Genomic DNA, 27279 nt, shown 5'->3' with positions numbered 1-27279 from the left:
CGCGGACAAAGGTTGAGTTTCATGGGTAATAGGTCCTGATTTGATGCCTGACCAATTAGCTAGCTGTATGGAGAGTCGCTGTTGTTTGGGTTGCAGAGGAATGTTGTGCTGCTGGACGAAGGCATGGTCGATGAAGCAGCTGCAGGTGCCTGAGTCAATTATAGCCTGGACCCGGAGTGCCCCTTCTGGAAGCTGTAGTGAGACAGGAACAGCAATGTGAGCAGATCTGGTCAAAGTCAATACACAAGAATCGTAAGGAGGGGCGTCACACTTACGGGTCTTGTTGGGGCACATGCTTGCATAGTGGCCAGCTCCCCCACAATACAGACAGAGGTTATTCTGATGACGACGCTGCTTCTCCTCTGGTGACAGCGGTGAGCGAAGCAGGCCTATCTGTATTGGCTCTGGGGCTTCAGTAGTGGCGGTAGGTAGTGAGGAAGCAGGAACAGATGGACTGCTAGGTACTTTGGGCAGCATCCACATGGGACGAAATTGGCTGGTCCTCTCAGATCTTCATTCCCTTAAGCGACGATCGATCTGGATGGATAATTGGATCAAATCTTCCAAAGCACTGGGGACCCCAACTCGAGCCAGCTCATTAAGTGCTTCAGAGAGTCCTAGACGGAACTGGTAGCGGAGAGCGGCATCATTCCATTGTGTATCAGAACTCCACCGCTTAAAGTCAGTTACATAGTCCTCTACCGGCCTGCGCCCCTGCTGGAGGGCGTGAAGGCTGGCTTCCACCGTTATGGTACGCTGGGGGTCATCATACAACTTAGCCATTTCATCCAGGAAAGAGTCCATGGAATTCAAAAGAGGGCTGGCTTGTTCCATCAAGCGGTGAGCCCATGTTTAGGGTTCACCCTGGAGTAGTGAGACGATGAACCCCACTTTAGTGCTTTCCAAAGAGAAGGTGCGTGGTTGTAGCAGGAAGTATAACTGGCATGCATTCTTGAATGTACGGAACTTGCTGCGATCTCCCGAGAATCTCTCAGGAGTAGGGACCCGAGGTTCTGGAGGTGGCACCACTACTGTGGGGACCGATGCTGATGTTGCAGGAGCAGAGGGTGGAGGTGCCGTGGTTGTCGGATGTGCTGAGGTGCCTGGAGATAGCGACTCTACTCTTTGTTCAAGTTGACGATAGCCATCTTGTAGGCCCTGGACTGCCTAGGTAAGGGCTGCGATCTGTTGGCACAGTGCTTCCATGGGTGAGGCCCCCCTTTCGGGCTCCATGTGGCTGGATTGTACTGTCACGTACCTTACAGCGGAGCCCGAAATGATGAGGGTGGCCTCTTGCACGGTTCCGGTCCAAGCACCCCTGGTGGTGGGTACAGGGAGTGCGAGGGCAACGAAAGGGTGCAGGTGCCTGCAGGCAGGAGGCTGGAACTTGGAGATATAGGAACCTCTGCTGAGGAGATGTGGATCACCAAACTTGTTCAGCGGGAGGCAGATCAGGATCAACTGCAGAATCAGGAACAGGCAGGAGTCGGCAACAGGCTGGCAGCGGGGTACCAAGTCAGAAGGCAAAACCGTAGTCAGGAACAGGCAGGGGTTGGCAACAGACGGGCAGCAGGGTACTGAATCAGGAGGCAGAGCCGTAATCATAAGTTCAAGCCAAGGTCAGTATTGCAGGTAGAGGCAGGTTCAGCAGGCAGGGGAAATCCAAGAGAATGGTCAGAAGATAGCCGGGTTTTCAGGAACAAGGTCAATCAGGTAGAGTCACAACAGGAACAAGCTGAAGACAATCCAGCACTGATGCTAGGCAGACTCTTTGTTTATATAGGGTGCTGTGTGCCAGGATTTGCGCCAGCATACGTGCTTACGCGCATTAGTGCTTTGGCACTCGCGGGTGCGCGTTAGCGTTCGCCTAGAGGTGCCATTGTGCATGCCCACCCTGGATCTTATTTGTCTCTGGCTATGGTTCCGTGCATGCACATTAGCATTAGCATAACGAGGATTGGCAGCTGCTGCACGGAGGTGGGTGCTTGCTGTGTGAGTTCTCTGACACCATCTTCCCTGTGTGCATGTTTCTTCCAGAACTGCTCCCCAGCCTGTCAGACTGGCATCTGTGGTTACGATCTTCCATTGTAGTGGAAGAAAGGCTTTGCCTTTCAAAAGATTTTTGGTTCGTAACCACTAATTGAGGCTTTTGCGTATCCTTGGGGATAGGCACATCGGAAGATCCAAGGCATGAGTCTTTTTGTTCCAAGCTGCGAGAATGCTTCTCTGCAGGGGCCTTGAGTGAAACTGGGAACAGCCTTGAAAGTGGCAACCATCTTTCCTAACAGTCTCATACATAGCCAAATGGATGGACTCTTTTTGCTTAATACTAAGCGGACTAGAGCTCTTGCGGCCTTGACCTTTGGCTCTGGTAGAAACACCCTGCCTTGAGTGTCTATGATCATGCCTAGATACTCCAACCTTGAAGGTTGCAAAGAAGACTTTTCTAGGTTGATTATCCAGCCTAGTCTTTCCAAATGTCTAACAGACAGCGCGATTCAGGTGTGCCACCGATTGCTCTATGAGTAGCAAATCATCTAGATAAGCTACCACAGTTATGCCCTGAGCTCTTAGATTTGCTAAGAGAGGGTCTAAAATTTTTGTAAAAATTAGAGGAGCTGTAGCGAGACCGAAAGGAAGGGCCACAAACTGGAAATGGCGCTGGCCTACCGCGAACCTTAGGTATCTTTGGTGAGCGGGAAAAATCGGCACATGAAGATATGCATCCTTGATATCTATTGATGTCATAAATTCTCCCCCCTGCAGGGTGGAGACCACCGAACGAATTGACTGCATTCGGAAAGATCGAATGAGTTGAAACTGATTCAGATCCTTTAGATCTAGGATGGGTCTGACATCTCCATTTGGCTTTGGAACGGTGAAGAGATTCGAGTAGAACCCTGATCTTTTGGGTTCATTTCTACTATAAGTCCCTGGGATTGTTACATAGTAGGTGAGGTTGAAAAAAGACACAAGTCCATCAAGTCCAACCTATGTGTGTGATTATGTGTCAGTATTACATTACATATCCCTGTATGTTGCGGTCATTCAGGTGATTATCTAATAGTTTCTTGAAGCTAGCAATGCTCCCTGCTGAGACCACCGCCTGTGGAAGGGAATTCCACATCCTTACCGCTCTTACAGTAAAGAACCCTCTACGTAGTTTAAGGTTAAACCTCTTTTCTTCTCAATGTAATGAGTGGCCACGAGTCTTATTAAACTCTCTTCTGCGAAAAAGTTTTATCCCTATTGTGGGGTCACCAGTACAGTATTTCTAAATTGAAATCATATCCCCTCTCAAGCGTCTCTTCTCCAGAGAGAATAAGTTCAGTGCTCGCAACCTTTCCTCATAACTAAGATCCTCCAGACCCTTTATTAGCTTTGTTGCCCTTCTTTGTACTCGCTCCATTTCCAGTACGTCCCTCCTGAGGACTGGTGCCCAGAACTGGACAGCATACTCCAGGTGCGGCCGGACGAGAGTCTTGTAGAGTGGGAGAATTATCGTTTTATCTCTGAAGTTGATCCCCTTTTAACCACTTCAGCCCCGGAAGGATTTACCCCCTTCCTGACCAGAGCACTTTTTACAATTTGGCACTGCGTCGCTTTAACTGCTAATTGCGCGGTCATGCAATGCTGTAACCAAACGAAATTTGCGTCCTTTTCTTCCCACAAATAGAGCTTTCTTTTGATGGTATTTGATCACCTCTGCCGTTTTTATTTTTTGCGCTATACACGGAAAAAGACCGAAAATTTTGAAAAAAAATGATATTTTCTACTTTTTGTTCTAAAAAAAATCCAATAAACTCAATTTTAGTCATACATTTAGGCCAAAATGTATTTGGCCACATGTCTTTGGTAAAAAAAATGTCAATAAGTGTATATTTATTGGTTTGCGCAAAAGTTATAGCGCCTACAAACTAGGGTACATTTTCTGGAATTTACACAGTCTTTAATTTATGACTGCCTATGTCATTTCTTGAGGTGCTAAAATGACAGGGCAGTACAAAACCCCCACAAATGACCCCATTTTGGAAAGTAGACACCCCAAGGAAATTGCTGAGAGGCATGTTGAGCCCATTGAATATTCATTTTTTTTGTCCCAAGTGATTGAATAATGAAAAAAAAAAAAAAAAAAAAAAAAAAATTACAAAAAGTTGTCACTAAATGATATATTGCTCACACAGGCCATGGGCATATGTGGAATTGCACCCCAAAATACATTTAGCTGCTTCTCCTGAGTATGGGGATACCACATGTGTGGGACTTTTTGGGAGCCTAGCCGCATACGGGGCCCCGAAAACCAATCACTGCCTTCAGGATTTCTAAGGGCGTACATTTTTGATTTTACTCCTCACTACCTATCACAGTTTTGAAGGCCATAAAATGCCCAGATGGCACAAACCCCCCCCCAAATGACCCCATTTTGGAAAGTAGACACCCCAAGCTATTTGCTGAGAGGCATGTTGAGTCCATGGAATATTTTATATTTTGACACAAGTTGCGGGAAAGTGACAATTTATTTATTTATTTATTTATTTTTTGCACAAAGTTGTCACTAAATGATATATTGCTCACACAGGTCATGGGCATATGTGGAATTGCACCCCAAAATACATTCTGCTGCTTCTCTTGAGTACGGGGATACCACATGTGTGGGACTTTTTAGGAGCCTAGCCGCGTACGGGACCCCGAAAACCAATCACCGCCTTCAGGATTTCTTAGGGTGTACATTTTTGATTTCACTCTTCACTGCCTATCACAGTTTCGGAGGCCATGGAATGCCCAGGTGGCACAAACCCCCCCCAAATGACCCCATTTTGGAAAGTAGACACCCCAAGCTATTTGCTGAGAGGCATGGTGAGTATTTTGCAGCTCTCATTTGTTTTTGAAAATGAAGAAAGACAAAAAAAAAATTTTTTTTTTCTTTTTTTAATTTTCAAAACTTTGTGACAAAAAGTGAGGTCTGCAAAATACTCACTATACCTCTCAGCAAATAGCTTGGGGTGTCTACTTTCCAAAATGGGGTCATTTGGGGGGGGTTTGTGCCACCTGGGCATTCCATGGCCTCCGAGACTGTGATAGGCAGTGAAGAGTGAAATCAAAAATTTACGCCCTTAGAAAGCCTGAAGGCGGTGCTTGGTTTTCGGGGTCCCATACGTGGCTAGGCTCCCAAAAAGTCTCACACATGTGGTATCCCCGTACTCAGGAGAAGCAACAGAATGTATTTTGGGGTGTAATTTCACATATTCCCATGGCATGTTTGAGCAATATATCATTTAGTGACAACTTTGTGCAAAAAAAAAAAAAAAAAAATAATAATTTGTCTCTTTCCCGCAACTTGTGTCACAATATAAAATATTCCATGGACTCGACATGCCTCTCAGCAAATAGCTTGGGGTGTCTACTTTCCAAAATGGGGTCATTTGGGGGGGTTTGAACTGTCCTGGCATTTTATGCACAACATTTAGAAGCTTATGTCACACATCACCCACTCTTCTAACCACTTGAAGACAAAGCCCTTTCTGACACTTTTTGATTACATGAAAAAATTATTTTTTTTTGCAAGAAAATTACTTTGAACCCCCACACATTATATATTTTTTTAAAGCAAATGCCCTACAGATTAAAATGGTGGGTGTTTAATTTTTTTTTTTTCACACAGTATTTGCGCAGCGATTTTTCAAACGCATTTTTTGGGGGAAAAACACACTTTTTTACATTTTAATGCACTAAAACACACTATATTGCCCAAATGTTTGATGAAATAAAAAAGATGATCTTAGGCCGAGTACATGGATACCAAACATGACATGCTTTACAATTGCGCACAAACGTGCAGTGACAACAAAATAAATACATTTTTAAAAGCCTTTAAAAGCCTTTACAGGTTACCACTTTAGATTTACAGAGGAGGTCTACTGCTAAAATTACTGCCCTCGATCTGACCGTCGCGGTGATACCTCACATGCATGGTGCAATTGCTGTTTACATTTGACGCCAGACCGACGCTTGCGTTCGCCTTAGCGCGAGAGCAGGGGGGACAGGGGTGCTTTTTTTTTTTTTTCTTTATTATTTTTTTGCTTTTTTATCTTATTTTAAAACTGTTCCTTTCATTTTTTTTTTTTTTTAATCATTTTTATTGTTATCTCAGGGAATGTAAATATCCCCTATGATAGCAATAGGTAGTGACAGGTACTCTTTTTTGAAAAAATTGGGGTCTATTAGACCCTAGATTTCTCCTCTGCCCTCAAAGCATCTGATGACACCAAGATCGGTGTGATAAAATGCTTTCCCAATTTCCCAATGGCGCTATTTACATCCGGCGAAATCTAAGTCATAAAATGCTCGTAGCTTCCGGTTTCTTAGGCCATAGAGATGTTTGGAGCCACTCTGGTCTCTGATCAGCTCTATGGTCAGCTGGCTGAATCACCGGCTGCATTCTCAGGTTCCCTGTTGAGACAGGAGAGCCAGAGAAAAACACGGAAGACGGTGGGGGGGGCATTCTCTCCCACTGCTTGTAAAAGCAGTCTAGAGGCTAATTAGCCGCTAGGATTGCTTCTACATGAAAGCCGACCGCTGGCTGAAAAGAATGATACCAAGATGATACCTAAACCTGCAAGCATCATTCTGGTATAACCACTCAAAGTCGTGAATGCTGTACCTGAAGACAAAAATATGGTTAACAATAAAGCACAGTAAACGGTAAAGTATAAAAAATTGCAGACCTGAAAAGCAAACATGATGAAACATAATAACAATAAAACATTACAGAATAGAATACAGTAAAAAAGAGCAGAACGATAGAGAGAATAGAGAAAGAGAGAATAGAGAGAGAACAATAAAACGACAACTATTATTTTTTATTTTATATTTTTGTTTGTGTTTTTTTTTTTTTTTTACACTTTTTTTGTAACTGTAACTTTTATAACTGTAACCGGTTCCAGGTTCGGGTCTCTCAAAATGCGATGGCATCTTGGGAGACCCTGTGAAAGTGTGTCCTAGTCTGTGCAATGCTGTACCCTACGCTAATACTCAGCTAGTGAATGGTAGCGTTCAAAACATTCACCAATGCAAAGACCAGGATTGTCAGGACAGGAGGGACAATAATAGCGGGTGTCACGCCTATATCCGCGCTTGCTGCAGACACAACATCTTTTTTGAGGGGGTTCGTTGGGTAGGGGTACTCGGGAGGACATAAAAATGCCTCTCATGCAGCCGACTGCATTTGGTTGGGGATGTGAATGGGGGAAGTACGGGCGCTGCAGAAGTGGTGGGTTCCCAATTAGGATTGGCGAATGCAGCAGGAAGGGCACTATGGGCATGATGGGCCTGTGTTTGTCTTCTTGGTGGCAGCGGGACACTATTTGTGCTTGCCACCTCACCAGCTTGAACTGCACTTATGGGACTCGCCACGTCACCAAGTGTTACTGCAGTGCTGGTTTGACTACGACCGGGATGTACTAGGCCGCTGGCGCTTGCCAGTTCACCAAAACGCTACCAAAAAAACTGTTAACGATCGCAGGGATCAGGCCTGACTCTGCGAACGCTGCAGTTATGCATTTAGTGTTTTGTAAGTGACAGTGATCGATCGATACTGCACTTGGGTGGGCTGGGCTGGGCCGGGCGGAGGGGCAAAACGCAGGTGCTAGCAGGTATCTGGGCTGATCCCGCTAACACTGCGTTTTTGGGAACCCTAAACTGCTGGGGACGCCAGTATAGATCTGATCGGATCAGATATTGATCAGTTCAGATACTATACCACTAAGGGAGGTGTACAGTGCGTGCGTGGGTGTTAGCGCTACTGGCACTAACCTGACGCTGCCTGGGGCTGGTGCTTGCCAGTTCACCAAAACGCTACAAAAAAAAACTGTTAGCGATCGCAGGGATCAGGCCTGACTCTGCGAACGCTGCAGTTATGCGTTTAGTGTTTTGTAAGTGACAGTGATCGATCGATACTGCACTTGGGTGGGCTGGGCTGGGCTGGGCGGAGGGGTAAAACGCAGTTGCTAGCAGGTATCTGGGTTGATCCCGCTAACACTGCGTTTTTGGGAACCCTAAACTGCTGGGGACGCTAGTATAGATCTGATCGGATCAGATATTGATGCGTTCAGATACTATACCACTAAGGGAGGTGTACGGTGCGTGGGTGTTAGCGGTACTGGCACTAACCTGACGCTGCCTGGGGCTGGTGCTTGCCATTTCACCAAAATGCTACCAAAAAAACTGTTAGCGATCGCAGGGATCAGGCCTGACTCTGCGAACGCTGCAGTTATGCGTTTAGTGTTTTGTAAGTGGCAGTGATCGATCGATACTGCACTTGGGTGGGCTGGGCCGAGCTGGGCGGAGGGGCAAAACGCAGGTGCTAGCAGGTATCTGGGCTGATCCCGCTAACACTGTGTTTTTGGGAACCCTAAACTGCTGGGGACGCTAGTATAGATCTGATCGGATCAGATATTGATCTGTACAGATACTATACCACTAAGGGAGGCGTATGCTGCGTGCGTGGGTGTTAGCGGTACTGGCGCTAATCTGACGCTGCCTGGGGCGACGCATATCACCGCCGGGCGATCAGGGGGCTAAATCTTTATTCGGTAATAAACGGCGGGTGCCCTGACACTATAAAAAATAAACAAACTAACCAGCGTCACCCGTAACGGTTATACAGTGATCAGTGGTGAAAGGGTTAACTAGGGGGCAATCAAGGGGTTAAAACATTTATTAGATAGTATATGGGGGTCCCTGTCGCTATAAAACTCTGACGGCGAACCTAAATATTTACGTCCCTAACTAGCATCACCAGCGACACTAATACAGCGATCAGAAAAATGATCGCTTAGCGACACTGGTGACAGGGGGTGATCAAGGGGTTAAAACTTTATTAGGGGGGGGTTAGGGGGGTACCCTAGACCTACAGGGGGCCTAACACTCACTGCCCTGACACTGTAACTGTCACAAACTGACACCAATACAGTAATCAGAAAAAAAAAAAAAACAAAAAAAAAAACCTGCTTGGTGTCAGTTTGTGACAGGGGGGGGGGGGTGATGGGGGGGGATCGGGGGGGGGGATCGGGGTGTTTAGTGTGCCTGGCATGTTCTACTGTGTGTAGTGTGTTGGTGCACTTACATTGCAGTCTTCTCTCCTCGGCCCGGAACAGAAAATACCGAGCCGAGGAGAGATGACATCATTTCCTCTGCCTCTGTGTACAATACAGAGGCAGGGAAATGATCCCATTGGCTGAGAGCGATCGCGAGGGGGGGGCCACGAATGGATGGCCTCCCCCTCACCTCCGATCGCCGGGGGAGATTTGCCGACCGCCGCAGGCACCGGGGGGGGTCCGATCGGACCCCCCACCCGCGGGCAGGCAAGGACGTACATATACGTCCTTTTGCCTGCCCGTGCCGCTCTGTCGACGTATATAGTCGTGCGGCGGTCGGCAAGTGGTTAATGCATGCCAATATTCTGTTTGCTTTATTAGCAGCAGCTTGGCATTGCATGCCATTGCTGAGCCTATCATCTACTAGGACCCCAGGTCCTTTTCCATCCTAGATTCCCCCAGAGGTTCTCCCCCCAGTGTATAGATTGCATTCATATTTTTGCCACCCAAATGCATTATTTTACATTTTTCTACATTGAACCTCATTTGCCATGTAGTCGCCCACCCCATTAATTTGTTCAGGTCTTTTTGCAAGATTTCCACATCCTGCGGAGAAGTTATTGCTCTGCTTAGCTTAGTATCGTCTGCAAATACAGAGATTGAACTGTTTATCCCATCCTCCAGATAGTTTATAAACAAATTAAATAGGATTGGTCCCAGCACAGAACCCTGGGGAACCCCACTACCCACCCCTGACCATTCTGAGTACTCCCCATTTATCACCACCCTCTGAACACGCCCTTGTAGCCAGTTTTCAATCCATGTACTCACCCTATGGTCCATGCCAACGCACCTTATTTTGTACAGTAAACGTTTATGGGGAACTGTGTCAAATGCTTTTGCAAAATCCAGATACACCACGTCTACGGGCCTTCCTTTATCTAGATGGCAACTCACCTCCTCATAGAAGGTTAATAGATTGGTTTGGCAAGAACGATTCTTCATGAATCCATGCTGATTACTGCTAATGATATCATTCTTATTACTAAAATCTTGTATATAGTCCCTTATCATCCCCTCCAAGAGTTTACATACTATTGATGTTAGGCTAACTGGTCTGTAATTCCCAGGGATGTTTTTTGGGCCCTTTTTAAATATTGGTGCTACATTGGCTTTTCTCCAATCAGCTGGTACCATTCCAGTCAATAGACTGTCTGTAAAAATTAGGAACAACGGTCTGGCAATCACCTGACTGAGTTCCCTAAGTACCCTCGGATGCAAGCCATCTGGTCCCGGTGATTTATTAATGTTAAGTTTCTCAAGTCTAATTTTAATTCCGCCCGCTGTTAACCATGTAGGTGCTTCCTGTGTTGTGTCATGAGGATAAACACTGCAGTTTTTGTTACTGAAGCTCCCCGATTCACTCGTGAAGACTGAGGAGAAGAATAAATTCAATACCTTTGCCATCTCCCCATCCTTTGTAACCAGATGTCCTTCCTCATTCTTTATGGGGCCAATATGGTCTGTCCTCCCTTTTTTACTGTTTACATACTTAAAGAATTTCTTGGGATTTTTTTTGCTCTCCTCCGCTATGTGTCTTTCATGTTCTATCTTAGCCGTCCTAATTGCACCCTTACATTTCTTATTGCATTCTTTATAAATTCTGAATGCTGAGGATGATCCCTCAACCTTGTATTTTTTGAAGGCCTTCTCCTTTGCTTTTATATGCATTTTTACATTGGAGTTAAGCCATCCAGGATGTTTGTTGGCTCTTTTAAATTTATTACCCAATGGGATACATTGGCTAATGCCCTTATTTAATATGCTCTTAAAGCAAACCCATCTCTCCTCCGCATTCTTTGTTCCTAATGTTTTATCCCAATTTATGCCTTTTAGCAAGGTTTGTAGTTTAGGGAAGTTGGCTCTTTTGAAATTCAGTGTCTTTGTGTTCCCTTCATGTTTCCTATTTGTGTGATTTATACTGAAACTAATTGACCTGTAATCGCTGTTACCTAAATTGCCCCGTATTTCCACATCTGTGATCAGGTCTGTATTGTTGGTAATCAGTAGATCTAGTAATGTTTTATTTCTAGTTGGTGCGTCTACCATCTGACCCATAAAATTGTCCTGCAAGACATTAAGGAACTGGCGAGCCTTAAATGAATGCGCGGTTCCCTCCGCCCAGTCTATGTCTGGAAAATCCCCCATTATGATAACACTTCCCATCCTTGCTGCTAATCCAATTTGTGATAGGAGATCCGTCTCCACTTCCTCCCTCAGGTTAGGGGGCCTATAGCATACTCCCAGTATTATTTTTCCCTTAGCTTCATCCCTTTGGAGCTCTACCCATAAAGATTCCACTTCCTCCCTAGCCCCCTCAGTGATGTCATCTCTCACATTCACTTGTACATTATTCTTGATATATAGGCATACCCCTCCCCCTTTTTTACCCTCTCTATCCTTGCGGTATAGGGTATACCCTTGAATTTTTGCCAGCCAATCATGAGAGCTGTTGAACCAGGTCTCTGAAATTCCCACAAAATCCAAATCCTCCTTGTACAACAGTATCTCTAGTTCACCCATCTTGTCCGCCATGCTCCTGGCATTAGTGAACATGCCACATAGTTTAGACCGGTCGCATATTGTCCTCGTATTGGGTGTTTCAAGATTGCAACTAGGACTTGCTACTATACTCACCTTGTGTTTTTGTGCTTTGGTTAACCTACCACTAATGCCCCCAATACTACCCTCTGGAATATCTTCCGCGCTGGCTATCACTGTCTCTGGACCCTCCCCCCCATCGCCTAGTTTAAAAACCCCTCTAACTTTTTGGCCATCTTCATTCCCAGCAGATCTGCACCCTCCTCATTTAGGTGCAGTCCGTCCCTTCTATAGTACCGGTTACCGACTGAGAAGTCGGCCCAGTCCTCCAGGAACCCAAACCCCTCCTTACTACACCAGCTCTTCAGCCACTTGTTTACTTCCCTAATCTCCCTCTGCCTTTCTGGTGTGGCTCGATGTACCGGTAGTATTCCTGAGAACACTACCTTGGAGGTCCTTTTCCTCAATTTAGCTCCTAAGTCCCTAAATTCGTTCTTTAGGACACTCCATCTGCCTCTGACTTTGTCATTGGTGCCAACGTGCACCATGACAGCCGGGTCTTCCCCAGCCCCTCCCAGTAATCTGTCCACAAGATCCGTGATGTGCCGAACCCGAGCGCCCGGTAGACAACATACTGTTCGGCGCTTCAGGTCTTGGTTACAGATTGCCCTCTCTGTCCTTCTAAGAATTGAGTCCCCTACCACCAGAATCTGTCTTTCCTTTCCCTTTGCTGCCCCCCCACTCTCACTGGAGGAGTTCTTCCCCTGGCAGCTAGGAGAGTCCCTCATCTCCAGCAGTGCTGGTCCCTGACTGGTTTCACCAATGTCACTCAATGGAGCGTACTTATTGGGATGCTCCAGTCCTGGATCGGCCTCTCTGTCACTTCCCCCTCTACCCCTCCTGACTGTCACCCATCTACTCTTTGCTAGTGCCTGCACCTCTTTGTCTCCACCCGCCTCTGTGCTGGCCCCTGCCGTGTACGTTCCTGGCTCACCTTTAGTATGGAGGGACTTCTCAGTGCTGACAGTTGCCTCCCCAGATTCAGAACCTGGGCTTCCAGGGAAACAATGTGCTTACATTTTTCACAGCAGTATTCGCCCTCGATCGGATGATCAAGGAACGCATACATGCGGCAAGATGTACAAAGAGTCGCCTCTCCACACCCCCCCCCCCGGCATCGTACCTATTAAATTTAGTGAGGATTTGGGGATTTTACCCTGTCCAAATTACCTAACAGCTAGCTTCCTGGCACTAATACTCAAGACAATACACAGGTACACGACAATACAATACACAGGTACACAACAAGACAATACACAGGTAGACAACAAGACAATACACAGGTACTCACAGACCTACGTGCACTCGCAATACACAAGTACACAGTACACAATACACAAGTACTAACGATCCACACACACAACTCAGACAACACTCAGATACTCACACTGCACAGGTACTATGACCCCTGTTATAACCTCCTGTTTTAAACTCTGGTTTTTTAACTCCCACTTATTCCAGCTCCACTTACACCAATTTCCACAGCTTCAGACTGAGCATATTAAGTGATCTAAGGCCAGCAGTAGCGGTTCTCGCTTTACTGGATCTTTGGGAACTCTTGACCTTAGGAAACGAGCTGGTGGAAGCTCTAGGAACTCTATTTTTCAACCTAGAGATACTGAAGAGACCACCCACTTGTCTTGAACCTCTTCCCGCCTGGCTCCTGAAAACTGTAGGAGCCTTCCCCCCACTTGGCCGAGTGGGGGCGCCCCTTCACAGGGATGTTTTGGGGCTCTGCTTGGCAGACTTTCGTCCCCAAGCCTTTTTCTGCCCTTGGGTGTGACCCTGGGCCTTTCCTCTGAAAGTAGATTGGGAAGGCCGTCGCCACTGCTTAGAGCCTGATGTTCCAGGGGAAGGGGAAAGAGACCGTTTGAATGGTGGACGTTTACTCCTCTTAACTGGTAGGAGTGTAGATTTACCACCTGTAATTTTCTGGATAAAATTATCTAGGTCATCCCCAAATAGGCGTTCCCCTTTGAATGGGAAGTCAGCTAAATATGTTTTGTATGAAAGCTCTGCTGCCCAACTTTTAAGCCAAAGGGACCTGCGCATGTGTACCAACAGGAGAGACAAACGAGATGCTTGCTGGGCAGAATCCAGAATGGCATCAATCATAAAACGCAGCATCTGTGGAAGGTCTGCATAGTTCTCCACTTCCTCACTGGGAAGGAGGCCAAGCATCTGCTTAACCTTTTCCTTGAGGAATTGACACAAACCCACAGTTGCGACTGTAGGTTGGACTACAGCGCCAGCCATGGAGAAGGAGGCTTTTAATAAAGTTTCCAGCTTTTTATCAGTTGGATCTTTAAACACCTGAGCATTGTCCAAGGGACAGCTCAGGTTTTTTGTTCACACAAGAGACAGCCGCATCCACGGATGGGACCTCCCGCTTCTTGGTGAAGCTTTCCTCCAGAGGATAAAGCATAGAAAACCTTTTAGGAGGAGTAAACAGTTTAATCGGGATGTCCCCAGTCCTCATACAACAATTTATCCATTAAAGGATGAATTGGAAAGGAAAAGGCAGTCTGTGGGATCCTTCTGACCCCCAGGGAAGAAACTGAGGATGTAGCGGCCTCAGCAGAGGGCATTTTAAATGTGGAACACACTAGTTCAGTATAATACTGGACATGCTTCTTGAGTGCCTGAGAGGAAGAATCTCTCTCCTCTTCCTCTGAATCCTCAGACTGCTCTTGATCCCTATCTCTAGATAGGGATCTCTCCTCATTGTCAGAAGAATCATCTGGAAGAGAAAGTGCAGCAGAGGGAGGGGATCTACCCCCTTTTCTGCTATCTTTTAAGGAAGCTGAAATAAAAATTCATAATTCTTCCCTCAAAACCCTCCAATGTAGCCCTAAGGGAATCCTCTGTGACATACACTGGGGCTGTAACATTAGGAGAGGCTGCAAAACCTGACAGGGGCACTGACTCATCCTGTGAGGCTGGCTCCAGTCTTGCAGGGGGGATGGTAATCTTCAGGCATCTTTATGACCCCTAGACACAGGCGGTGACTTTCTTGTGCCTTTGTTACCTCCCCCCCCCGAGACCCTCTTACGAGGAGACATAGTTCCAAGCTACAAAGCAGAGGTACTAGTACATATGCATTCACTGTTGTGCTAAAAGTCTCACAATATACATATATGCTTAATACTGCACAACCTGATGCCGAGTAGGTGTCTTAGGTTTAGCCTGGATCCGACCACTTTAGGATGCTCACTGCCCACACTCTGTGTCTATCTGTTTACAGAGCTCTGAACACTCTGGGCTTTTAAATTAGCCACCTGGCATCTGCACACCTGCAGTGGAGGAAGTGAGCGGATTGGACACCAGCTTCACTGAGTGTGTATCTGAAAAGCATGCAAGTTTGCTCCTTACTCCCTCTAGTGGTGGAAATCAGGTAAGACATGCAAATACTCACTGAAGAAAATACATTTGTAATATATATATATAGGATTAACTTCTCTTACCTGTCCCCGCCACAGGAACTGCTGAGAACAGACAGTTTCCAGCCTTCACCCATCACGCCGGGTAGCGTTGTGCCAACCTTCAGGGTTTTTTGGGTTCCTACTCAGAGAAACCTGTTACCTGGACCTGTAAAAGACTCTGCCAGAAACTTTCGTGCCACTGTTCTGATAGTACACCAAGCCTGGTTTTCTCAGAGCCCAGTCCTCCAGAGAGAGGCTTACAGGCAAAACCTCGCTTCTTCGGATGACGAGGCCCGGGTACCATACCATCTTGGGAGTCAAAATATCGGCCCGAGATATGGATCCGGTCAGCATAGCCCTTTAAGCCCCCGCAGGGACCAAACTGCAGCTTTCTTCACAGCACATGTCTTACGTGATCAACCACCTTAGACACTGGTGAAAAAACTGAGGTCCTCCCTGTATGGGAGGGGTTATATAGAGGAGGAATTCTCCTTAATTGAGGTTAACCAGTGTCCAATCACCGATGGTGCCTATCTAACCCACTATGTAATGAATACTCTGTGTCCCGTGATGTATGATCAAGAAAGATGCGTGTAGCAGCCGCTGTATTTTTGCAGGCTACTGTATAGATTTTTTGGCCCATCAGTGTTGGCCGTGTATCCCTCCCCTAATGAGCATTGCTTTGGGACAACACCATGAGTAAAAATTAATATGGTGGTTCTGTGTCCCATAATGTAAGATAAAGAAAACTGGATTTTGTACCTGCCTATAAAATCTGTTTCTCCCATCTATGTGGTGGTTCACTGCGTGCTATAAAACGGAGGTACTTCCTGCATGGGAGGCGTTATATAGGGGAGAACATTCCTATCTTTTTTTGCCAGTGTTCAATCACTTGTAGGTGGCACATAACCCTATGAGTAAGGAATAATATGGTGGCTCTGTGTCCCATGATGTACTCCAAGAAAATGATTTTACAGGTGTCTAATCCTCCTGCAGGCAGCATCATAATTTGAAGGATAAAGACTTTGTCCTTAAAATGGATGAGAAAAGAAATACTGTTGACACAAGCCCAAATTAAATGTACATGATTCTAGTGGGGCCATCGTATAGATAACAGACAGAAAAAATTATGCACATCTTACCTCCCCCTCTATCAGCGACCTGATACTTCGTGCATAAGTCTCTACACGGTCATCTTTCAGTTCAATGGCATTGGGCTGGTTCACACGCATACCAAAAGAACCTGCAATCTTCTCAAACATACTTGTGAGCTCCCGAACTTGAGATAAGGCACGTTTAGGATACATCACTACCCAGTACTGCAAGTTAACCTGATAGAGAAACAGAGAACATTTCCCATAATTTACTTAATTTCTTAAAACTGCAGATTGCAAATTTTAGGATCAAACTGAAATGCATATACAATAGATCTATAAGATAAATGTGCAAAATCTATATTGATACATAAAGGCTCCTGCGCATTCAAGAGCTATGCGCAGATTGGATCAGTTTTTTTTTTTTTAAAGATTTTTATTTAGCATAACAAAAAATATACAGTCAAACTGCCAGGTAAGTGAGAACATGTACAGGTACAAAAGAGATTTCACATTGATCCAGTTATCAGGGCCATCACCATCAATCTTCGAAGTCTCTACTGTTCAATTCAAACCTGTAAACCAGTATTTTCTGCTCATGTTTCTTTTTTCCTCTCGTCATAAAAAACAACCAAACAGTTGAACCCCAACAATGCCTCCAGGAGGAAAGAGGCAGAATACCGCCCAAGGCCCAGATCCCCAAGAAGACCAGAACCCCTACCTCCCTCTCCCTCATGTTTCCCAACTTAACACCTAGAATAGGGTCGGCAACTCGCGACCCGCCGCTGCTAAATCTCTCGCCCGTCAATGCCCATGATTAATTCACGGGCACCCAGCCCACAGACAAGTGATTGGATGTTTAATACGGTTATCTGCAAAATTATCTGTCATGTGATAAAACTGCAGCTATTAAGAGCGTCACTCGGTGCTCAGATTACTTGCTGCCTTTCTCCCCCTCCCCTCCTGACTGACGTCATTCTCGGCCCCGCCTGTTGAATGGTCAGACGAGAAGAAGAGGCACGGCAAGTAATCTGAGTGCTCTTAATTAGGTAAATAGCTGCAGTTTTATCATATAACAGACACTTTTGCTGTATTGAACAGTGAATAATATTCAGGACCATCTTTAAATATTGTCTGGACCCGGTCCACAGCTACCTCTGTAACCCCCCCCCCACCAGTCCACAGCCACCACTGTACCCCCCCCCGGTCCAAAGCCACCACTGTACCCCCCAGGTCCACAGCCAACACTGTACCCCCCAGTCCACAGCCACCACTGTATCCACCCCCCACAGTACCCCCACAGTTCACAGCCACCACTGTACCCCCCCGTCCACAGCCACCTCTGTTCGCCCCCCGTCCACAGCCACCTCTGTACCCCCCCCCTCCACAGCCACCTCTGTACCCCCCCATCCACAGCCACCTCTGTACCCCCCCTCCACAGCCACCTCTGTACCCCCCTCCACAGCCACCTCTGTACCCCCCCTCCACAGCCGCCACTGTATCCACCACCCCCACAGCCACCTCTGTAACCCTCCCCCTGTCCACAGCCACCACTGTACCCCCACAGTCCACAGACACCTCTGTATCCCCAAGTCCACAGCCACCTCTGTACCCTCTCCCCTGTCCACAGCCACCTCTGTACCCTCCCCCCTGTCCACAGCTACCTCTGTACCCTCCCCCCTGTCCACAGCCACCTCTGTACCCTCCCCCCTGTCCACAGCCACCTCTGTACCCTCCCCCCTGTCCACAGCCACCTCTGTACCCTCCCCCCTGTCCACAGCCACCACCGTACCCCACAGTCCAAAGCCACCACTTCAACCCCTGCCCACAGCCACCTCTGTACCCCCCTCCTGTCCACAGCCACTTCTCCCACCCCCAACTTAGAGTGTTGTACCTATACCCTCACCCTCCGGTGAGGCCTAGCAATCCTGCTCTGTGCCACATCTTCCTCCACCTTATCCTTTGAGTCAACCCACCTAAACTTCTTGGGAGCTCACCTGACCTCATACGCCATCAGGTAAAGCAGAACATCTGCATTCACAACCTTCACCCACATCCCCAACGTCAGTTGTTCTCCATAGATCCACCTGCTAGCTATAAGTTTCAGGACTTCAAAACATAGAATCCTTATAAAATAGTTTAGTATATGTACGCCCACCTCCTCTTGATCAAAAATTCCCAGGAGGCATCTCAAGGGTAATCATATATTAGGTAGATCAAATTTATCAGATATAAATTCAGTCACCATAGACCACAGGGGATATATCTTAGGGCATTCCCAGACCATGTGAATAAAAGTCCCTTCTGCCTCCATACATTTGTGACAGGCTGCAAAGTCTCTCTTATGCATGCCAAAGAATCTAGTCGGTGTATAGTACATCTGATGAAGGTACCTAAAGCTGAATCATCCTATCCGTGGAAGAGATGACATAGCAAGATAAGTATCCAAAGTTTCTTGCCACAACTCCTCTGACAACTTTGGTACAAAAGCCACCCAGCAAGACCTAGCCCTGGCTAACAACCCAGGATCCCCAGGCCCCACCTCCCTATAGTATCTGGAAATGCGTTTGGCTGGATCAGGGTCCAAAAGGACCTTCTCCATAGCCTTACTTTGAACCCTAATTTCCCCACCACCAAACTGCGCTACAGCGGCATGACGTAGCTGAGCATATCAGAGATGCCAAGTCCTGGGTATCCCAAACTGTTCCTGTAATTGAGCAAAGGTGGACATCGTGGCGTTCTGGTATATATGATGTAAATACTTTAACCCATATTTAGCCCATACATATCCATCCTCCAGCTTAACCACTTCCGGACCGCCGCACGCAGATATATGTCCTTACTTTGAAGAGGGATATCATTGTTACGGCAGCAGCTAGCTGCCACAACCCCAGTGTCCTCTTGTTTGGCCGGCGGTCTGGTTTCCGATAATAGTGGTCTCTGCGGCGGATTCGCCGCAAGATCACTTTCATCGGCGGCGGAATGCAGGGCGGAAGCGACGTCAAAATGTCACTTCCGCCCATAGATCTTAAAGGGCCATTTTTTTTTTTTTGCATTTAAGTGTAAATATGAGATCTGAGGTCTTTTTGACCCCAGATATCATATTTAACCAACCGGCCCATAACCAAATGAAGGCTACAGGGCAGTTGCTTACCTCTGGGAGGGCGTCCAGGGACGTCCTCCCAGAATTCCGCTCTCGTGCGCACCCGAGAGCATCGGTGACCGCCGGGGCATCACGGATTTCAGGTAAATGGCCGCTAATCGCGGCCGTTTACCATGTGATCGCTCCGTCAAATGACGGAGCGATCACATGTAAACAAACCGGCGTCATGTCATGACGCCGGTTCCTCTCTCCCCTCTCTGTACCGATCGGTACACTGTGAGAGGAGAGGGGGAGGGATCGGATGGTAGCAGCGCTGTGGGCTGCATCTGTAGTGCCCACAGCGCTGCACAGTGACAACTGTCATCCATCCATGCTCAGCCATCCCTCAATGCTCTGCAATACCCTGCACTACTCTGCAATGCCCTGCAATACCTTGCACTACTCAGCAATGCCCTGCAATACCCTGCACTACTCTGCGATGCCCCGCGATACTCTGCGATGCCCCGCCATACTCTGCCATACCCAGCCATACTCTGCCATACTCGATGATACCCAGCCATACTCTGTGATACTCAGTGATACCCAGCCATACACTGCGATACTCAGTGATACCCAGCCATACTCTGCAATACTCGGTGATACCCAGCCATACTCTGCAATACTCGGTGATACCCAGCCATACTCTGCAATACTCGGTGATACCCAGCCATACTCTACAATACTCGGTGATACCCAGCCATACTCTGCAATACTCGTAATAACCAGCCATACTCGGCTGTACTCAGCCTCTGTATGTGGCCAGGCTGTGGAAGTCTCACACATGTGGTATCGCCGTACGCAGGAGTAGGAGAATCTATTTTGGGGTGTCATTTTTGGTATGTACATACTATGTGTTAGAAATATTGTATAAATGGACAACTTTGTGTTAAAAAAAAAAAAAAAAGCATTTTAACCACTTTCCGCCCGCCGTCATACGACGTTCTTGACTTTGCGCGGGGATATCTGAATGATGCCTGCAGCTACAGGCATCATTCAGATATCAGCTTTTTCATCTGGCGATTCCCTACACCATAGGAATGATCATAGCGGCTGTTCCACTGCTTGATTGTTCTTACGGGAGGCGAGAGGGGACGTCCCCCCCATCCCGCCGCCCTCCAGTGCTTCTACTGACTCACCACTACGATCGAAGCCAGGATCTTTTTTTTTCACCCACATGTGAGGTATCGCTGCGATCGGTAGAGCGAGAGAAATAATTTTGGCCCTAGACCTCCTCTGTAACTCAAAACATGTAACCAGTAAAAAATTTTTAAGTGTCGCCTATGGGGATTTTTAAGTAGCGAAGTTTGGCGCCATTCCACAAGCGTGTGCAATTTTGAAAGGTGACATGTTAGGTATCTATTTACTCGGCGTAACTTCATCTTTCATATTATGCAAAAACATTGGGCTAACCTTACGGTTTTGTTTTTTTTAAAGCACAAAACTGTAATATCGTGCGAGATAAAAAGTTGCAATGACCGCTATTGTATTCTCTATGGTCTTTGCTAAAAAAAACATATATAATGTTTTGGGGTTCTATGTAATTTTCTAGCAAATAAATGATGATTTTTACATGTAGGAGAGAAATGTCAGAATTGGCCTGGGTGCTCCAGAACGCCTGAAAGTGCTCCCCTGCATGTTGGGCCTCTGTATGTGGCCACACTGTGTAAAAGTCTCACACATGTGGTATCGCCATACTCGAGAGTAATAGCAGAATGTGTTTTGGGGTGTAATTTGTGGTATGCATATGCTGTGTGTGAGAGATAACCTGCTAATATGACAATTTAGTGAAAAAAAAAAAAAACGCAAAAAAAAATAAAAAAATTTGATTTTGCAAAGAATTGTGGGAAAAAATGACAACTTCAAAAAACTCACCATGCATCTTTCTAAATACCTTGGAATGTCTTCTTTCCAAGAAGGGTCATTTGGGGGGTATTTGTACTTTTCTGGCATGTTAGGGTCTCAAGAAATTAGATAGGCCGCCAGTAATTCAGGTGTGATCAATTTTCAGATATTGGCACCATAGCTTTTGGACTCTATAACTTTCACAAAGACCAAATAATATCCACCGATTTGGGTTATCTTTACCAAAGATATGTAGCAGTGTAAATTTTGGCAAAAAAATATACGAAGAAAAATTACTAATTTGCAAAATTTTATAACAGAAGCGAAGAAAAATGCATTTTTTTTCAGATTTTTCTGTCTTTTTTCTTTTATAGCGCAAAGAATAAAGAACCCAGTGGTGATTAAATACCACCAAAAGAGGGCTCTATTTGTGTGAAAAGAAGGACAAAAATTTCATATAGGTACAGTGTTGCATATTTGAAATGTACCTGCCTCCTCACAAACAAACTGTGCTTTTTGAAGGAAAACACACATATGGCGAGTATAATTGAAAACAAAAATCCTTTATGAAGGGCTCAGAACCAAACAAAGAGGGAGGCAAGGCTGGAGAAACAGCTGAAATGAGCGAAGCCTTGGACCCCAAGGGCACACATCAATTCTTTTCCAGCAAAATTGGTGGCCTGAGGAGTCCTTATCTAAGGGAGTGCAGTCTGGTCCAGAAGTCCCAGAGATCTGGAAAGCAGCAGATGACTTGTATTGTCCCCAGGCTGTGGTACTACAAGAGGCTGCATATTTTGCCAGACCAGACTGAACCCAGGGCCATCACTCTCTGGTCTTCCTTAGACGCTTCCTTCCACGCTGTGGCTCTGGTGTTGGAGATGTGGCAGGAGGAGGAGAAGGAGGATTATGTGCGAGGTCACAAATGTGGGTAGCACATGTTATTTCGCCCCTCAACCCCTTATTGAGAGCTTCCAAAATTAGGAACTCACACAGGAGTCGTTGGCCCTCTTTCATCTGCATCATTTTGCAGGCACTTATGCCAGCAAAGTCCTCCTCCACAGTGTGGGGGGTTCTCAGGGCCTCTGTAGCCTTCCAAAAGAGGCCTATGGCAGCCACTTCCAGGTTACTCCTCTTCCTGGCACTTTGTCTTTGCAGGTGTAGGGGAGGGACCTGGATATCAGGTAGCCTGCTTGGCCCGGCCACCTCCTGGCTGAGACTTCCCTGTGTATGAAAAAGGGACATGGTTTTAGTTTTTGCTTCATCAATCACAATCAGAAATTAGTACTCAAAACTAAGATCCATTTAACATCATTGATTGGACAACCAGAAATATTTAGAGGAATGCTATACCTGGCTCAATCTGGGATCCTCCACATGTTGCTGCCTGGAAGGCCCAGGTTGGGCGTCAGAAGCCTCAGCTGGGGGGGAAGGAAGCGTGGAAGGAAGCGTGGAAGGAAGAGTGGAGAGTGATGACCCGGGTTCAGTCTGACCTGCCAGAAATTGCAGCCTGTCATAGTACCACAGCCTGGGGACATAAATGTCATCAGCAGCTACTGATCTATGGGAATCCTGGACCTTCTTGTGCTCCCTTAGATAAGTGCTCCTCAGGCCACCAATTAGAACCTTCAAATAGGTGATGTCTGCCGTGGGGATCAGCTGCTTCACAAATTCCAACGAACTATCCAGCGCTGCCTTTCTCTTTGTTTGGTTCTTATATTCAGGGTGGTTTATCTGCCACAGACAGGGCAGCTCCCTGAACATATCAATGAATATGGGCATAAATTCCTCATCTTTAACCACTTGAGCCCCGGACCATTATGCTGCCTAAGGACCAGAGGTCTTTTTCCAATTTGGCACTTCGTCGCTTTAACTGCTAATTGCGCGGTCATGCAATGCTGTACCCAAACGAAATTTGCGTCCTTTTCTTCCCACAAATAGAGCTTTCTTTTGATGGTATCTGATCACCTCTGCGGTTTTTATTTTTTGCGCTATAAACGGAAAAAGACCGAAAATTTTGAAAAAAAATGATATTTTCTACTTTTTGTTATAAAAAAAATCCAATAAACTCAATTTTAGTCATACATTTAGGCCAAAATGTATTCGGCCACATGTCTTTGGTAAAAAAAAATGTCAATAAGCGTATATTTATTGGTTTGCGCAAAAGTTATAGCGTCTACAAACTAGGGTACATTTTCTGTAATTTACACAGCTTTTAGTTTATGACTGCCTATGTCATTTCTTGAGGTGCTAAAATGGCAGAATGGCAGGGCAGTACAAAACCCCCCCAAATGACCCCATTTTGGAAAGTAGACACCCCAAGGAAATTGCTGAGAGACATGTTGAACCCAAAATATTTACAAAAAGTTGTCACTAAATGATATATTGCTCACACAGGCCATGGGCCTATGTGGAATTGCACTCCAAAATACATTCAGCTGCTTCTCCTGAGTACGGGGATACCACATGTGTGGGACTTTTTGGGAGCCTAGCCGCGTACGGGACCCCGAAAACCAATCACCGCCTTCAGGATTTCTAAGGGTGTAAATTTTTGATTTCACTCTTCACTGCCTATCACAGTTTCGGAGGCCATGGAATGCCCAGGTGGCACAAACCCCCCCCAAATGACCCCATTTTGGAAAGTAGACAACCCAAGCTATTTGCTGAGAGGCATATTGAGTCCATGGAATATTTTATATTTTGACACAAGTTGCGGGAATGTGACACATTTTTTTTTTTTTTTTTGCACAAAGTTGTCACTAAATGATATATTGCTCACACAGGCCATGGGCATATGTGGAATTGCACCCCAAAATACATTCTGCTGCTTCTCCTGAGTATGGGGATACCACATTTGTGGGACTTTTTGGGAGCCTAGCCGCGTACGGGGCCCCGAAAACCAATCACCGCCTTCAGCGTTTTTAAGGGCGTGAATTTTTGATTTTACTCTTCACTGCCTATCACCGTTTCGGAGGCCATGAAATGCCCAGGTGGCACAAAACCCCCCCAAATGACCCCATTTTGGAAAGTAGACGCCCCAAGCTATTTGCTGAGAGGCATGGTGAGTATTTTGCAGCTCTCATTTGTTTTTGAAAATGAAGAAAGACAAGAAAAAACTTTTTTTTTTTTCTTTTTTCAATTTTCAAAACTTTGTGACAAAAAGTGAGGTCTGCAAAATACTCACTATACCTCTCAGCAAATAGCTTGGGGTGTCTGCTTTCCAAAATGGGGTCATTTGGGGGGGTTTTGTGCCACCTGGGCATTCCATGGCCTCCGAAACTGTGATAGGCAGTGAAGAGTGAAATCAAAATTTCACGCCCTTAGAAAGCCTGAAGACGGTGCTTGGTTTTCGGGGTCCCGTGCGCGGCTAGGCTCCCAAAAAGTCTCACACATGTGGTATCCCCGTACTCAGGAGAAGCAGCAGAATGTATTTTGGGGTGTAATTTCACATATTCCCATGGCATGTTTGAGCAATATATCATTTAGTGACAACTTTGTGCAAAAAAAAAAAAAAGAAAAAAGAAAAAATTTGTCTCTTTCCCGCAACTTGTGTCGCAATATAGCACAACATTTAGAAGCTTATGTCACACATCACCCACTCTTCTAACCACTTGAAGACAAAGCCCTTTCTGACACTTTTTGATTACATGAAAAAGTTATTTTTTTTTGCAAGAAAATTACTTTGAACCCCCAAACATTATATATTTTTTTAAAGCAAATGCCCTACAGATTAAAATGGTGGGTGTTTCATTTTTTTTTTTTCACACAGTATTTGCGCAGCGATTTTTCAAACGCATTTTTTTGGGAAAAAAACACACTTTTTTAAATTTTAATGCACTAAAACACACTATATTGCCCAAATGTTTGATGAAATAAAAAAGATGATCTTAGGCCGAGTACATGGATACCAAACATGACATGCTTTACAATTGCGCACAAACGTGCAGTGGCAACAAAATAAATACATTTTTAAAAGCCTTTAAAAGCCTTTACAGGTTACCACTTTAGATTTACAGAGGAGGTCTACTGCTAAAATTACTGCCCTCGATCTGACCTTCGCGGTGATACCTCACATGCATGGTGCAATTGCTGTTTACATTTGACGACAGACCGCCGCTTGCGTTTGCCTTAGCGCAAGAGCAGGGGGCGACAGGGGTGCTTTTTTTTTTTTTCTTTATTATTTTTTTGCTTTTTTATCTTATTTTTAAACTGTTCCTTTCATTTTTTTTTTTTTTTTAATCATTTTTATTGTTATCTCGGGGAATGTAAATATCCCCTATAATAGCAATAGGTAGTGACAGGTACTCTTTTTTGAAAAAATTGGGGTCTATTAGACCCTAGATCTCTCCTCTGCCCTCAAAGCATCTGACCACACCAAGATCGGTGTGATAAAATGCTTCCCCAATTTCCCAATGGCGCTATTTACATCCGGCGAAATCTAAGTCATAAAATGCTCGTAGCTTCTGGTTTCTTAGGCCATAGAGATGTTTGGAGCCACTCTGGTCTCTGATCAGCTCTATGGTCAGCTGGCTGAATCACCGGCTGCATTTTCAGGTTCCCTGTTGAGACAGGAGAGCCAGAGAAAAACACGGAAGACGGTGGGGGGGGGCATTCCCTCCCACGGCTTGTAAAGGCAGTCTAGAGGCTAATTAGCCGCTAGGATTGCTTTTACATGAAAGCCGACCGCTGGCTGAAAAGAATGATACCAAGATGATACCTAAACCTGCAGGCATCATTCTGGTATAACCACTCAAAGTCGTGAATGGCGTACCTGAAGACAAAAAAATGGTTAACAATAAAGCACAGTAAACGGTAAAGTATAAAAAATTGCATACCTGAAAAACAAACGTGATAAAACATAATAACAATAAAACATTGCAGAATAGAATACAGTAAAAAAGAGCAGAACAATAGAGAGAAGAGAGAGAGAGAGAGAGAACAATAAAACGACAACAACTTTTTTTTATTTTATATATATTTTTTTTTTTTTTTACACTTTTTTTGTAACTAACTTTTATAACTGTAACCGGTTCCAGGTTCGGGTCTCTCAAAATGCGATGGCATCTTGGGAGACCCTGTAAAAGTGTGCCTAGTCTGTGCAATGCTGTACCCTACGCTAATACTCAACTAGTGCATGGTAACGTTCAAAACATTCACCAATGCAAAGACCAGGATTGTCAGGACAGAAGGGACAATAATAGCGGGTGCCACGCCTATATCCGCGCTTGCTGCAGACACGACATCTATTTTGGGGGGGTTCGTTGGGTAGGGGTACTCGGGAGGACATAAAAATGCCTCTCATGCAGCCGACTGCATTTGGTTGGGGATGTGAATGGGGGAAGTACGGGCGCTGCAGAAGTGGTGGGTTCCCAATTAGTAGGATTGGCGAATGCAGCAGGAAGGGTATTATGGGCACGACGGGCCTGTGTTTGTCTTTTTGGTGGCAGCGGGACACTACTTGTGCTTGCCACCTCACCAGCTTGAACTGCACTTATGGGACTCGCCACGTCACCAAGTGTTACTGCAGTGCTGGTTTGACTACGACCGGGGTGTACTAGGCCGCTGGTGCTTGCCAGTTCAATAAAAAGCTTCCAAAAAAACTGTTAGCGATCGCAGGGATCAGGCCTGACTCTGCGAACGCTGCAGTTATGTGTTTAGTGTTTTGTAAGTGACAGTGATCGATCGATACTTCACTTGGGTGGGCTGGGCTGGGCGGAGGGGCAAAACGCAGGTGCTAGCAGGTATCTGGGCTGATCCCGCTAACACTGCGTTTTTGGGAACCCTAAACTGCTGGGGACGCTAGTATAGATCTGATCGGATCAGATATTGATCCGTTCAGATACTATACCACTAAGGGAGGTGTACGGTACGTGCGTGGGTGTTAGCGGTACTGGCGCTAACCTGACGCTGCCTGGGGCTGGTGCTTGCTAGTTCACCAAAATGCTACCAAAAAAACTGTTAGCGATCGCAGGGATCAGGCCTGACTCTGCGAACGCTGCAGTTATGCGTTTAGTGCCTTGTAAGTG

General features: G+C 45.9%; 1 protein-coding gene across 1 annotated transcript in view; it reads right to left on the bottom strand.

The window, feature by feature from the left end:
- Positions 1 to 27279, bottom strand: part of PIWIL2 (piwi like RNA-mediated gene silencing 2) — a 503232-nt gene that overhangs the window by 132678 nt on the left and 343275 nt on the right. The window contains exon 14 of the mRNA XM_073622273.1: positions 16321 to 16509. Coding sequence (XP_073478374.1) covers positions 16321 to 16509 — 189 coding nt within the window. The remainder of the gene's footprint in view (positions 1 to 16320; positions 16510 to 27279) is intronic.

This window comes from Aquarana catesbeiana, linkage group LG03 (genome assembly GCF_042186555.1).
Source record: "Aquarana catesbeiana isolate 2022-GZ linkage group LG03, ASM4218655v1, whole genome shotgun sequence".
Classification (NCBI taxonomy): domain Eukaryota; kingdom Metazoa; phylum Chordata; class Amphibia; order Anura; family Ranidae; genus Aquarana; species Aquarana catesbeiana.
This window is presented reverse-complemented; position numbering and strand designations above follow the sequence as displayed.